The sequence below is a fragment of the Sinocyclocheilus rhinocerous genome, unplaced genomic scaffold, assembly GCF_001515625.1.
Source record: "Sinocyclocheilus rhinocerous isolate Xijiao unplaced genomic scaffold, SAMN03320098_v1.1 scaffold642, whole genome shotgun sequence".
Taxonomy (NCBI): domain Eukaryota; kingdom Metazoa; phylum Chordata; class Actinopteri; order Cypriniformes; family Cyprinidae; genus Sinocyclocheilus; species Sinocyclocheilus rhinocerous.
Window position 1 is genome coordinate 736,534 of NW_015626390.1, and position 15,415 is coordinate 751,948.

A 15,415-nucleotide genomic window follows, 5' to 3' on the forward strand; every position below is an offset into this window, starting at 1 on the left:
TTTGCTTACCTCTGAATCACTTTTTAATGATGGGCCATGCCTGTGCCTCTAAATACAGCACGTTTCACTGCATATACTGTAACTGTGAAAAAATATTTTGTGCCCAGGAAATATGTTGTGCAATTATTTGTAAATGTAGCTATGTATGAGCACGAGACGACAACAACAACAGCAAAATAGTTGAATATATGAACAAAAAACAGCTGTAGTAGCATGGTTGTCATTGCTTGCATTCATGCTGTTTTCTCCTTCGTGCAACCTTGTACAATCACCAAACCATCAGCGTCTTTCATTTTCTTTTTTCCCCTCGCTCACTTCTGTCCTGTCCTTTCCAGCCCTTTCTTTTCATTGTCTCCCTAGTGCCATAGAAATGTCCAATTACAACCTCCTGAAGACAAACGAGTTGAACAACTAGCACTTAAGGCATCATCAGCCTGGGAACAACAGAACAGAAGAGGGGGAAAAAAGGAAAGGAATCTGTCATTTACCGTGAAAAACATGACAGGGAAGATTGAATGGCGAGTTTGATCGTAATTGCCTTCCTTAGAAAGAAATGATACATATAATTCCACTCTGATTGGTATCAAATCATCAGTGTGAAAGCTATTTATCTTCTTTATTCATTTTGCATCACACGAGGCACTAAAAATGGTCTGAGAATGACAGAAAAAAGAGACAACAAAATAAAATGTGGAGAAGAAATAGTAAGAAATGAAGATGCTTTTAACTATTAAGAACCCATTATTGTTCGCGTTATTCAAAATGACATCACACACACACACACACTACACGTCTAGTGCTCTAAACCGAACAACCAACCACCTAAATAAATAAACAAAAATCTCATAATGTTAGTCTATGAGGATAAATAATTTTGTGGCTATCTGTAATGGCCTTAAGTAAGTTCCAGAGGCACACCAACAGTACACATTTTTGGATGTCTCCTTTATCTGTCTATATAGGAACAAGCTGATGACTTGAATCAGGTGTTTATTTGGGAAGAGTTCTAAAATGTGTACTCTTGGTTAGCCTCTACGCACAGTGTTGGGAAACATTGCCTTACGATGTATTGAACCCTAAATATTCCCTTAAAGTGACAGATCACCCAAAAATAAAAATTTGCTGAAAATGTACCCACCCCTCAGGCCATCCAACATGTAGATGAGTTTGTTTCTTCATCAGATTTAGAGAAATGTATTATTCTATCACTTGCTCAGCAATGGATGCTCTGCAGTGAATGGGTGCCGTCAGAATGAGAGTCCAAACAGCTGATAAAAACATCACAATAATCCACACCACTCCAGTCCATCAGTTAACATCTGGAGAAAACAAAAGCTGTGTGTTTGTAAGAAACAAATCCATCATTCAGACATTTCAACTGTTGCTTCCGTCTAAAATACGAGTCCTCTGTCCATAATTTTGCTTTTTCCAGTGAAAATGTTGTCTCGTCTTAATCAGACGAAGAGAGGGAGAGAGAGAGAAATCTGCACAAATCAAGCACTGTTTTCAAGGGAAAACCGTTCAAAACAAATCTGTGGGTGGATTTTTGATGTGAGAGGACAACAGGGGATGGACTTTTTCACTGGAGGACGCGTTATTATGGATTATGGACTCATATTTTGGCCAGAAGAGACGGTTTGAAGTTAAAACGTCTCAATGGATTTGTTTCTTACAAACACGCAGCATTTGGCTTCACAAGACATCAATTGCCTTGGACTCTCATTCTGACGGCACCCATTCACTGCAGAGGATCCATTGCTGAGCATGTGATGGAATGCTACATTTCTCCAAACCTGATGAAGAAACAAACTAATCTACATCTTGGATGGGCTGAGGGTGAGTAAACGTTCAGGAAATTTTCATTTTTGGGTGAGGGTGAGAACCCCTGGTTTACCAACTCCTAAACTGAAACTACAAGTCACCAGTCCAGGTCTCCCAACTACCTTTAGGAGGGCAGGTCTGTCATCTCCCTTAGTGTCATGTCATTCTTGCTGTAGAATAGATGCCCTCATCTGTCTTGTCTCTGAAACCTGCGACTCTAGTGTGAGTCTGGATGTGGGTGGTAAAGCCTCAGAGAGTCTTTGTGCCAAGTGTGTGGCCCTTTGCCAAGTTCTCAGCAGATATCCACCCCTCTATAGGTAACAAGTGGAAATGTTTGGCCATTCTTATAGCCAACAGTGCCTCCTTCAAGGTAGCTGACTACAGAGCCAAGGCTGGGTTGTGTAGCAATAGATCTTCTTTTGGCCAGAACCCCAAATTTAGTTCCAAAGAAAACTTACTTTTCATGGTCGCAGCCTTGATCTGTAGAACAATGTTAGTCCTGCCAAAGCAAGCGTTTCAATATTCATTACAGACGAATGATGATCCCGTCCCAGCTCCCATTAAAAGTCCAATTAATATTTTCCCCCAAAAAGATGGCAGCCCTGAATTAAATCTTGATTATCTCTCAGAGGAAATCCTTGAATATAACTGCACTCCTATATTACAGTTCACAACTCAGATTACTACAGGTCTCCAGGATTTCAAAAGTTGTATTACTTTTCTTAGCTGTGTCAGAACTTTCTGTTGGCAAATCTTGGGAAGGGATCTCATCCAAACGCATTCCTGCAGCACCTCAGCATGATCCACACCAACATCACCATCTGTCCCTGGAGATCAGCCAAAGCAGATCTGCTATAGGACTGTCAATGTACTTCTGTTCAGCCAGTCTAATACTTCAACCTTTGGTTGAAGGTTTTGTAACATTTCAGTTCTGCTCTTGGTGTCTATAGTTCTCTGCAGCATATAAATGGAGCAGACGTCTATGTCTCCTGAGCTGCTCACGAGAACACAATTTGCCATTTCTTCACAGATGGAGCTCCGTGGACGTGTTTAGCCTCCATCTCTTGCAAGTTGTTTATTGTAAGAGAAGCAATACCTAACTCAAACCAACTTAAATTCCAACTATCCAAGACTCCAAAAAGAATACAAATTCACACAAAATGAAGGTAAAATCTCAAAGCAAGGTGTCAATAAGAACATCTATAAGAACATTATCAGGGTGTAATAAACAATAATCAGCTTGGGATCTAACTCATAACAGGGTGGAATCCTGTACAACATTTAGAAGAAAGAAAGAATATATCAATAGTTTGGGATACACTGCAAGTGAGGCTTTCACCTTGTTAGCATCTCTTTTGCAGCCCGTTCTCATTGCATGAATATGTTCCTTGAGCCAAAACTACTTGACAACAATTTCCATATCCACATCAACACATCTGTCAAAAATCTGAAGGGAAAATGTCCAACCTCAAGGCTCGTTCATTCCTCTACTGAGTACAGATTTCAACTACTGGCACACTCAACTACTGTTTATTATCTACTGCATCATTCCCTCATCAGCAACCTCTGACACTGCATCGGCCTCATCATCTCGCTCCCCTCCTGACATTATTCCCAGCACTGTTTTGTAATTCTCTGACTCACTCTCAGTGTCTCATTACTGGCATCCCTATAGCTGGGCTCTTTTCTGCCCACTTCATTTACATTATCTACATAATTATTTTCACCCGCCTTATCTTACCTATTCAACTCTTCCACATTCATATCAACTTCCTTACTTTGGCTTAGTGTCCGAGGTTGTGGCCTTCCACTACTCTCTGTGCTTTAATTTTGTGGTTGTGTAATTACCATGCTGTCGATAACCCAAATGTTGCTGATTGCCATTTTCCTCGTCAAGTGGACGAGATATCGGTTTTCGGCCTCATCATCTCGCTCCCCTCCTGACATTATTCCCTGTACTGTTTTGTAATTCTCTGACTCACTTCTCAGTGTCTCATTACTGGCATCCCTATAGCTGGGCTCTTTTCTGCCCACTTCATTTACATTATCTACATAATTATTTTCACCCGCCTTATCTTACCTATTCAACTCTTCCACATTCATATCAACTTCCTTACTTTGGCTTAGTGACCGAGGTTGTGGCCTTTCACTACTCTCTGTGCTTTAATTTTGTGGTTGTGTAATTACCATGCTGTCGATAACCCAAATGTTGCTGATTGCCATTTTCCTCGTCAAGTGGACGAGATATCGGTTTATGACGCAAGTCGCAACATCGAAAACACTGAAAGCTCTCGGTTCTCAAATCTCTCCTGGTAATTAACATGGAAAGACACCACTAAGGTTTCATTAGACACGCTCAGAAACACACATACTTGTCTTGTGAATGAAAGGACATGTTCAAGTGCAGCACTTTTGCATCTCGCTAATGGAGTGTTTTTGACAGTGCTTGGAATCTCTCATGAAATGTTATGCTATCCATCACAAGTTGAGAGTACAAAGACATCTTATTGGCACTTCACTGCAGTAACTCAAGATAAACATTCTCCTTCATTTGTTGCCTTCCCATTGGCATGAATGTACCTCATACTCCGTGGTCACTTGCTCATCTCCCTAAATTGTTAAATGGCTAGTGTTATCAGACTTGTTATCAGAGTCTGCAAACGCTAATAATTTGTTCTTTCTGGCTCCGTCTTACGCCGTCTCCGGATCTCTTCCTCCATTTGTCTGATAAAAGCTCTCACAATGCTCTTCACAAGCTGTTTTTGTTGTCTTGTTAAGGTTATCATTGTCCCGAGGGACACAATTCACAAAGCAAAAAGTGCCGTGCTTTTACGCTGATCAAAACAAAGTGATTCTCAATGTAGCTTCAGCAGATCAGAGCTCTTAGAAATGCAGCAGTCTGTTGATCACAGGAATAATTGCGGTTTAGGCTCTTATTCAAACCTGAGAGCAAATATGCCTGAACAAACCCTGAGCTATTCAAGTCCTGCCTCTCTGACAAAGCCTTTACAAATTTGAGAGATATACCGGTGTTTGGTTTCGACTTTGCCCAGATTTCAAGTTCGATTAACTACCTTACATCCACCCCCCCCTTAGTACCTTGTTGACCCAAAGGGACTGGAAACCGGATGCAATGACATGATAGCTCCAAATGCAATTGCACCTAATGGTTCGGTGATGGGCAGCTAGTGGTGTCTGATCACTTATGAGGCTTGAACAGAGCGGGCCTCTCATTGCACCCAACTTGGACGCCCAACTTGGTTGACTTGGCTAAATCTCTCATTTCAAAACGCACAATGATGAGCAATAACCCTATGCGTGGGATAATGCATGCTTAATAAAAGCTTTTAAATTAAATTCCATTCATATTCAATGGGAATCTCTGTTATATCAATTACTTTATTTATTTTATTGTGTCGCCGGGAGCTCATCTTCTGGAAGGCGGCTCTGGTTATACCCCTGTGCACCCTGCTGTGAGCGGAGGCTGTTTGATTGGCAGGTGGATAATGGAATGGTGGGATAGAGGTGAAAATATCTCCCTCTGTGACCCCTGAAGGAAGCCTGTCGATGAATCAGTTCAGACCACCACGGCGAGGACTGTTTTAAGAGAGAGATATGATATTTACACAGCCCCGTGTTAAGCCTACTGAGGGACAATCTCACTTCTTTTGTTTTAATTTCTTTTCATTTCAGGAGGTCATGACACAAACAACACCTCTGTCATATAGAGGAGACAGATGGGCGACACCACCCGAGGTGCTGGCATTTTGACAAATGATCACTTTGCAATATCTCAAGTCCTCTGTGTCTCACTTCCTGTTCACTGTAACGCTCCTTAAAGGTGAAGTGGGCAATTCTTTGACCATGTTGTAGGGAACTATTAGTGGCTAGCTAGTTATGCAGAAATGACGAAACTGACAATACATAAATGCTGAATACTTTTACATTTACGCATTTAGCAGACACTTTTTACTACCTTAAAAAAGAGAAACTTTAAGATTTTACTTTAGTTTGGATTTGAATCAAAATATAAGGGAAAATAACACTGCAGCATATTAATAATGAACAAACAAAGTTTTAGAAAAAGAACAATCTAGTCAGAATGTGTAAGTCACAATGAATGTGCAGTGTCTGTAACAGCACACTATAACACGTCTAAAACAAGGGAGGAAATGACTATCGCAAAAAGACAATATTGTATTATAATAGCATAGCCATTTTATTTTAGTAGTACATATTTTGACAAGGACTTTTTAAAGTATTTTTGGTGAATTGTAATGAGTTGAAATAAAATGTTCAAATATTTGGTTTAATTTATCAACTTACTTTTTCAACTTAAATTTTTATCAGAATAAGATTAAGATATTGGCCTTAACCATCTGATGCTCTTCTGCTATTTTTGACTGAAAATGTCAATTTTTATCTTTTTTTTTTTACTTCTTACTTCATAAGTATAGCACAAAACTTGATAAAAGGTTTTGGCACTTATTATGCGTGAACACTCACACAATCATGGACATGACTCAAAAAAGTTAAATGGTCCTGTTTTTTTTTTTTTAAACAACTTGTTTAGCTTTATGGCTATTTTCTCACAGTTGTAGAGTAAAAAATGTTTTGGAAAATACATATTTCATATAAAATTTGGAAAACTGTTTTTTTTTTTTGTGCATTTTTCGAAACAATATTTTTAAACTTCTATAACTTTTTATTTCATTTTAACAGGTAACAGGTAATAAATGGATTATAACTATTGCATAAATATAATTTAGTGATATAAAAAATCCCCTAAAATACAAAATATATGTAAAAAAAAAAAAAAATTAAAAAAAAAAAAAAAAAATTAAAAATTAAATATAGTATATTTCATTAAAAAAAAAAAAAAGTAATTTTTTTTACCACAAGAGGAGTACCAGAGGGTTAAAATATATTTGTGAAAAGACATCAAAAGACAAACCAAAAACTGTGTAAAAATTTAACACTGTTTATGTGTCCTTTCAAAAAATATCTAGACAAACAACTGTAGATATTATGACCACTTTCCACAGCTCACATCTATCAAAGTTTTGGTCATTACATATGGCAGCTTCATTTATCTGTGACTGAGGCTGAATATGGTGAATGTAACTGGTGTGCTGTTCTCCAGTGTTTCCATAATTACCTCTTCATGGTAAAGTGTTCTGTGTTGCGTTAAACTAATGAGTGAGAATGTACTAATTTGGAACAATTTGAGGGATCTGGCTGTGCAAATGGAAAAGCATATAAACGCCTACATCATGCATCTAAGCCCTATGTATAGAAAGGTACCATTACCCACAATCCTCCCCAGCAACATGTTCACTCAACAAGGGAAAATAACAAAGCTGGTTGGGGGGAGGCATCTGCGCTCTTCCCCCTTCGGACCCCCTGAGGTCCCTGAGGCCCCGCTGTCGCTCAAGGCTGGAGGTTGTGATGGGAGTTCAGGATGGTGCTACATGGAGGTTTGAAGGTTAGTGAAGGGGGAAGGGTCTGTGGGGTGTGGGTGGAGTAATTCAATGTGAGAGGGCATCAGGACTCGCAATTACATCCTATTAATAGTGTCCACTAATGCAAGCCGTAGAGGCATGTCTGCCCCTGAGCCAAAGTTGCCGTGACCAGTCACGTGAAAACAGGAGTGGTTTTCTTTATCTCTAACACTCCACCTCCCTGTGCCCCAGTTCACTCCGATACACTCGTTTATGTCTTTTACTTCTGCTTCCATCCATTATTTCTCCCCTCTTTCAGCACATATTACTCAAGCCGCCCATATCTTTGAGGCCAATGAGCACATCTGCCCCCTCTGACCATTAAAGGTATAGTTCAAATTAAAAATTAACTTTCCGTCATTATTTTTTTATATTTTAATTAGGCCTGTCAATTTAACATTTTAATTTGGTGAGATTAATCATGGAAAAAAAAATATGTTAAAGTTATTAATGCATTTAATGCACGCTAGACCTTTATGTAATATTACATTACACAGAGCAGATGAACATGATGCACGAAGAAAAAAAATTACTGGGTAGTGAAGCCTATTAGAATGCAGTTATATGCCCCTGAAATTCAAGATATGGAAGCAAACATGCCCCGTACAGGTTTTTGTCTTATATTTATACCATGTGATATTGTTTAGCAATATGGCAATACTGGCGGTTTTAGTTTCATATTTACATATGAAAAAATAAATAAATGAATAATTTCATAAATAAATAAATGAATCATTTAATTTAATTCATTTAATTTAATACTAATTTAAATATGTATTATTTAAAAAAAAAACATTAATGTCCATTTAAATCTGATTAATAATGCTAAAATAGCATTATGCAATTCCAGTTGCAGTGTAAATGCATTCATGCCACCTCTGAAGAATCTGTGCCACTTCACATTTAGCCTTAAGAGTTTATCTGATAAACTGTTGAATCAAACATTTCTTTCTAAAGCTACTTCATAATGTCTATTCAATGTTTTTTGTTTATTTATTTATTTATGTTTGTTTGTTTTTTTATCATTTAACACTATAATGACTTTAAACTGTCTTTTGGGGGGGAGGGATTTCTTAGCACAAATTGATGTGCAATTAATTCACAATTAATTTGATTAATTCATTGGCTCATCATGTAATTAATTAGAGAGAGAAAAAATCAATTGCTTGACACCCCAAATTTTAACATCAAATATATTTATTTTTAAGATATAAAATATATTCATTTGAGTTTGGAATAATATGAGGGTGAACTGTCCTTTTAATGTCACACACAGATCAGGTGCAGTGAGCCGCATGACATGCCAACAGGGTCGTGTGAGGTGTGGACACATCAACAGGCCTTATACGGTTAGGAGCTGATGTTAAAGGCCGGGTCAAAGAGAATGTCAGACAAGTTTATGGTGCATGTATGATAAAGCCTGTAGGACAAGCGAAGATGAGTGGCATCTAACCTCTTTCAGGTCATTTGTTGAATGCTTGCACGCATGTCACAGTTCATAGCTGATGACCTATTCATTCGATCCATGTGCAGTCAGCATGACATCTAACACCCATAGATATACAGCCGCCTCACGCACCATGTGTTCTGAAGTAAGGCTTACATCAAGAGCTGCCATTAAGCTACAGTTATAACACCAAGCATGCTGCTGTCAGATTGCCCAGCTGTTGCTAAGGCATTGGTAAGCGGTTGTTAGGGTGCTCTGGGTGGTTACCTATTGGCCCAAATCAAAACAGTTCATCTTTAAACCTCTATGATATTATGGTTCTGGCCTCTAGAAACCCTAACCCCCAAGTATAATAATAATAATAATAATAAATATGGCAAATGAAGAACTTTTTTTACTGAAATGATTTCAAGGAAAAAAAAAATATTTAGCTCATGACTTCTACAACACTTTTTAGCAAAATAATTCTAGAACCTTTTTTAAAGGGAAACAAATAAATAATTATGTAAATAATTGAATTTATTCATTTGGAAGCAAATTCTATAACTTTTTTGAAGTGAATTCTAGAACACTTTTTGAAAAGTGAAATAAACAAACAAACAAATAAATAAAAAAATAATGATATGGCGAATGAAGTAAATTCTTTACTTTTTAATGAAATTAATTTTCGAAGCTTTATTGAGGATGAATACTAGAAAACTTTTGGAAAAGTGAAATAAATCAACAAACAAATAAATAATAATAATAATAAACCCAAAAATATGGTTAATTCATTAAATTCTAAAACCTTTTTTAATCAAATGAAATTTAGCACCCGAGCGTGACTGAGAGTGAGATTTTAAACCTTTAAGAGTGAATTCCAGAACACTATTGACAACTAAAACAATTGAATAAACAAACACACTAACAAACAAATACATCTGCAATGATATGGCGAATTAAGTAAATTATAGAACTTTTTAATGAAATGACATTTAGCACCTTTATTGAGAGTGTATTCTAGAATTGTTTTGGCAAAACAACAACAAAACAATCTAGAAAATGTATTCTGCAACCTTTATTTGGTGAGCGAATTCTAGGACTTTTTTCACAAATAGATTCTACAACCAAAAAACTATTTTATTCAATTTTGCTGCCTCCACTTGCCTGGTCATTCATTCAGCTGTTTGGTATTTCTGGATTAGTGATTTCTCTCTCGCTCTTCTTTGATCACCTCATCTCTCTCTTCCTCTCTCTGTCTTTCAGCTCTGATTTTAATGCTCTTCCAGTCAGTGTGTCCATTAAGCGCAGAGCTCATCAATGCACGTTTACTCACGCATGCAGATGAGCTCCAATTGCAGTGTATTGCAAATGCGTCAGAGACCTCCTTGTGTGTGTGTGTGCTTCATACTGAGATGGAAGAGATAAAAAAGTGAAGGGCTACAGTTAAATGGGCCTTGAGAGACTCCAGATGAGTGTGTTTTGCAGAAGTGAATCTGTATGTGTGTGAACAAAAACACAATGAGAGAGAAGAGGAGTTGAATGTTAGTAATCCATACTCTCCTGGCAAGGTGTGTGTGTGTGTGTGTGTGTGTGTGTGTGTGTGTGTTTCTGATGGCTCTCAGAGGAGGGGTAGATGTAATGAGAGTGAAGGAGGACGCTTCTGTGCTGCGTGAGCGTCTCCGCTGGGGTCCAGACCTGCGTTCCAGTTCTTAATGAACATTCACAAGCCTTCCCACTCCCTCACTAAATGCATACACATCTCCACCTCTGACTCCTCTGCTATTGAGTTAATTTGACCTCCTTCCATCTATAATTGTTGGTGGGTTTGCTAAGTAGACAATATATTACTATTGCTCCTATTAGAGTTACAGCTTTGAACATAATCATACCCTTAAGTATTAAACTTTGACATGTCACTTGTCAGCTTGTTACGGAAAACTGCATTATATGCAATTTTCTCTTAGTGACTGGTTAAAAAAACGATTGGTTTGATAGAGGGACCTGGGCTACATCTAGCCACCAAAGTTATCCCAAAATTGACCAGAAATGTGAAATCTGAAAGAACAGATTGCGTGGATGATGTAAACGCAACTGTTTTAAACGCAAATGTTAAATCTTCCATTAGGCTAGCGGGTTTTTTTTTTTTTGACTTATAAATTTCCCTAGAATCAGAAATTGATGAAATTTGGTATGCATCCTCACATGGCCTTGAAACCCATGTGTACCAAGTTTTGTGAACTTTGGATTTTGTGTTACAAGCCAATTTAGTAATTATGTGCAACGCCTGAAAATGTTATTGGCTCAAATCTGTGATTTAACAAATCAAAATTCTTTTGACAACTTTTTGTCAAGGTTGTCTCTAGATGATATACGCCAATTTTCATGCAAGTTGGATGAACAGCCGGGAAAGACTTCAAAAACTGAGCCCATATGGTTCCTGAGACATAGGCTAGAGAAAAATACAAATACATAACTCTTCACAGAGCCGCCCTGTTGGCAACTCCCAAAAATGGTAAACAACCTCTTCTGGGACACTTTTAGGATAAAAAAAATGAACAATAAAAACAAAAAGAAAAATACTGAGAAGCATAAAACCAGCAATAGGGTTCCAAAAGCCGAGAGCAGGGGTTGTGAAAGCTGCCAGCAGTGTGTGATGACAAACACCTGAAGCTCATTCTGCCTCATCACTGAAGCTGTAAATCCAAAACAGCTCCTCTCCTTTGGGAAGGCCAGCATGGACTAAGCATGGACCAGGTGTTCTCAAGGTCTCAGTACGACACGAAGAGCCTGAGCGTGATGAGCACACCACAACCTTGGGTGACCTCCAACAACGTCCAGCATTACAGCGTGTTTACCATGCGCTTCAGCTCTAAAGCAACATGTGATGAATAGTGGACATGGTTGGGGAAGTTGAGGTTGAATCAACAGCCAGCATTGATTGGTGGGGAGCATTACTTTCAAAAAATGCGGGGCTACAATATTCTGTATTTTTTTTTAAATATTGTCTACAAATATTGTGTCGCTACAAATAACATCTACAACAGTATTACACACTCTCAGACCTACAACACCCATCATGCTCAGACATATTATAACTCCTATAAAGGTAAGGTCACATTAGCAACATTTCTTTAGTTTAATTGTCAATAGCACTGAGATTTATAAATAACAGCTCAGTGTTTGGTCAGTTTCAAACCAATTTGCATTAACATAAAATCTGCCACAAGTATTTGCCATTAAATAAAATAAAATGAAAAATAATAGAAAATTCTAGTGAAAACACAGTTTCACTGAAATATAGAGTTTAAAATATACTACTACTACTACTACTACTACTAATAATAATAATAGTAAAATTAAGGTGGTTGTTTTGCCAGGCAAGTATCACTAACATTCAATAAACAAACAAACAAACAAACAAACAAACCAAACCAAACCAAACCAAACCAAAACAAAACAAAACAAAACAAAACAAAATAAAATAAAATAAAATAAAATAAAATAAAATAAAATAAAACAAAACAAAACAAAACAAAACAAAACAAAGGTCTTTCTATAAGTAACAATTGTGTGTGTGTGTGTTTTTTTAAATGGGACATGGGATTTGTATTTGCCAGTAAATAAATTAAGCAGAAAAGTAATGCACCATATCTACTATCTGCTAAATTAAGTAAAAATGCACATATCTACATGTTTATTGTGAATGATTCATCCATGTGTGGTCTGGTGACTTCTTCAATCAATCAATCAATCAATTGTCTACAAGCTCGCATACATTTTTGAGTGAAACGCCCATATCTCAAAATCCAACCAACAACCTATTGGATTGAACCAATTCCTCACCCTACATTTCTTTTTCTTTTACGATAATCTGATGCACTTGAAATTTACGCCACGATACTGAAGAAAAAGATCTGTCTGTACTTCCATTTCATGACAACTCTGAAAATTTGATTAGTACCGGAAGTATGTAACACGCGTTAATCATAATGTTACACCAACAATTGTGCCCCCACTACTAAACACTGATTAAAATGAATGCTGAAGTCCTCACGCTCCTATTCCTAATTAATTAATCAAATTCAGCTCAAAACACAGGGCACACCCTAACATGTCATTATGGCCTAGTAATTGTCCATCGCATTCATTCTACAGGACAAAAGAGTGCTGGAGTGGTGGAGCACGAATCAAGGGGCACTAAAACTAACCCTTTAGTGCTCCTGAAACATGACCTGGAAACACTTGTAGTTTTTATTGTTCATTACGGAACAGCATGCAAAGCACTACGCTAACTAATTCCATTACGCTAATCCGCCTCAAAACAACATATTGAGCAGATAAGAGTGTGGATAATTTATGCGGGATTCAAATGAGCACCAAATCAGAATAATTAATGAAGGCCCCGGCTTAATTAGCCTGGCACTGGGAAACACTTCCTGCGTTCTCAACCAAATGGATGCACAACGCGTTATTTCAAAGAGCCCAGAGGGGCAGGAGACCAGGAAAGCACCTTTTCATGATAGCAGCCCCCAAAAGTGTGTTATCTGTACTTGTCTCGTCCCTCTGGAGGAGCTTTGCGAGGAGAAGCCGAGTAAATGTTAATCCTCCATATGGATTTATTTTCAAAATTAACCGATTCCGCATTTGCTTCGACCTCTTTGTAGGGTGAAGTTGGCGGTGAAATTTTGCAAATCAGTCACAGTTGGGGTGACATTTAACTAGGCAACAAAGCTGTTTACAGGAACATAAAAGCTACACGTTTGCTGCCATGCACATTAATGTGTATATTTCAGAAAAGTTTCCAGTCCAGCAATTACCAGTGATGAATATAAGCAGGAAACCTATGCATTGATGAATAAAACATGCCCTTATTAAAAATAACCTCCATCTAAACAGCCTCTGGCATCAACAAATCATAGCAAGAGTGTGGGTCAAGGTAAAAAAATAAATAATAATAAAATAAAATAAAATAGTACCAGGGAGTCCCCAGAAAAACCTAAGGCCTTTCATTATACCTGAACATGTCGCCCAGGCCCTTCAGCACGCCTTTCTTGGCTTTGCTCTTGTCTTTCTTGTCTTTCCCTCCTCGCTCCTTCTTCTTGTCCTCTTTGGTGCGTCCTCCGTTCAGCTGTTTCTCTGTGTTGGAGGGTGGGAGGGTGAGGTCCATGGCCGTGGAAATGGAGTCGCGGCCTGATCGTGAGCTCTCCTCTGTATCTTCTTCCACTGAGATGGTGGAGAGAGAGACAGATAAACATCAATGTTGAACTCAAGACTATATGTAAGTCACTGCAAGCTCTTAAGAAAGAGCAACGAACACTTAGTCGCACAAGGTTAGGTTTGCCAAATAAAACCAAAAACAACACACTAGCAACCACCAAAAATACCCTATCAAACATCTAGCAACTACCCATTACACTTTAGCAACCACTTGTTAAATAATAATACCGTATTGTCCCGAATATAGGACAATGTTTTTTTCTTGGAAATACATCTGAAAAAACGCGGTCGTCTTATATTCAGGGTCTAGACTTTGACATGTCAATAATACACCCACAACAATGGATGCACAACGCGTTATTTCAAAGAGCCCAGAGGGGCAGGAGACCAGGAAAGCACCTTTTCATGATAGCAGCCCCCAAAAGTGTGTTATCTGTACTTGTCTCGTCCCTCTGGAGGAGCTTTGCGAGGAGAAGCCGAGTAAATGTTAATCCTCCATATGGATTTATTTTCAAAATTAACCGATTCCGCATTTGCTTCGACCTCTTTGTAGGGTGAAGTTGGCGGTGAAATTTTGCAAATCAGTCACAGTTGGGGTGACATTTAACTAGGCAACAAAGCTGTTTACAGGAACATAAAAGCTACACGTTTGCTGCCATGCACATTAATGTGTATATTTCAGAAAAGTTTCCAGTCCAGCAATTACCAGTGATGAATATAAGCAGGAAACCTATGCATTGATGAATAAAACATGCCCTTATTAAAAATAACCTCCATCTAAACAGCCTCTGGCATCAACAAATCATAGCAAGAGTGTGGGTCAAGGTAAAAAAATAAATAATAATAAAATAAAATAAAATAGTACCAGGGAGTCCCCAGAAAAACCTAAGGCCGTTCACTCTACCTGAACATGTCGCCCAGGCCCTTCAGCACGCCTTTCTTGGCTTTGCTCTTGTCTTTCTTGTCTTTCCCTCCTCGCTCCTTCTTCTTGTCCTCTTTGGTGCGTCCTCCGTTCAGCTGTTTCTCTGTGTTGGAGGGTGGGAGGGTGAGGTCCATGGCCGTGGAAATGGAGTCGCGGCCTGATCGTGAGCTCTCCTCTGTATCTTCTTCCACTGAGATGGTGGAGAGAGAGACAGATAAACATCAATGTTGAACTCAAGACTATATGTAAGTCACTGCAAGCTCTTAAGAAAGAGCAACGAACACTTAGTCGCACAAGGTTAGGTTTGCCAAATAAAACCAAAAACAACACACTAGCAACCACCAAAAATACCCTATCAAACATCTAGCAACTACCCATTACACTTTAGCAACCACTTCTTAAATAATAATAACGTATTGTCCCGAATATAGGACGATGTTTTTTTCTTGGAAATACATCTGAAAAAACGCGGTCGTCTTATATTCAGGGTCTAGACTTTGACATGTCAATAATACACCCACAACA

General features: G+C 38.2%; 1 protein-coding gene across 1 annotated transcript in view; it reads right to left on the minus strand.

Moving 5' to 3' along the window:
- The window catches only part of pard3aa (par-3 family cell polarity regulator alpha, a), a 481,339-nt gene that overhangs the window by 130,402 nt on the left and 335,522 nt on the right, over window positions 1-15,415 (minus strand). Inside the window, exon 20 of the mRNA XM_016519585.1 lies at window positions 14,873-15,080. Within this exon, the coding sequence (XP_016375071.1) occupies window positions 14,873-15,080 (208 nt within the window). The remainder of the gene's footprint in view (window positions 1-14,872; window positions 15,081-15,415) is intronic.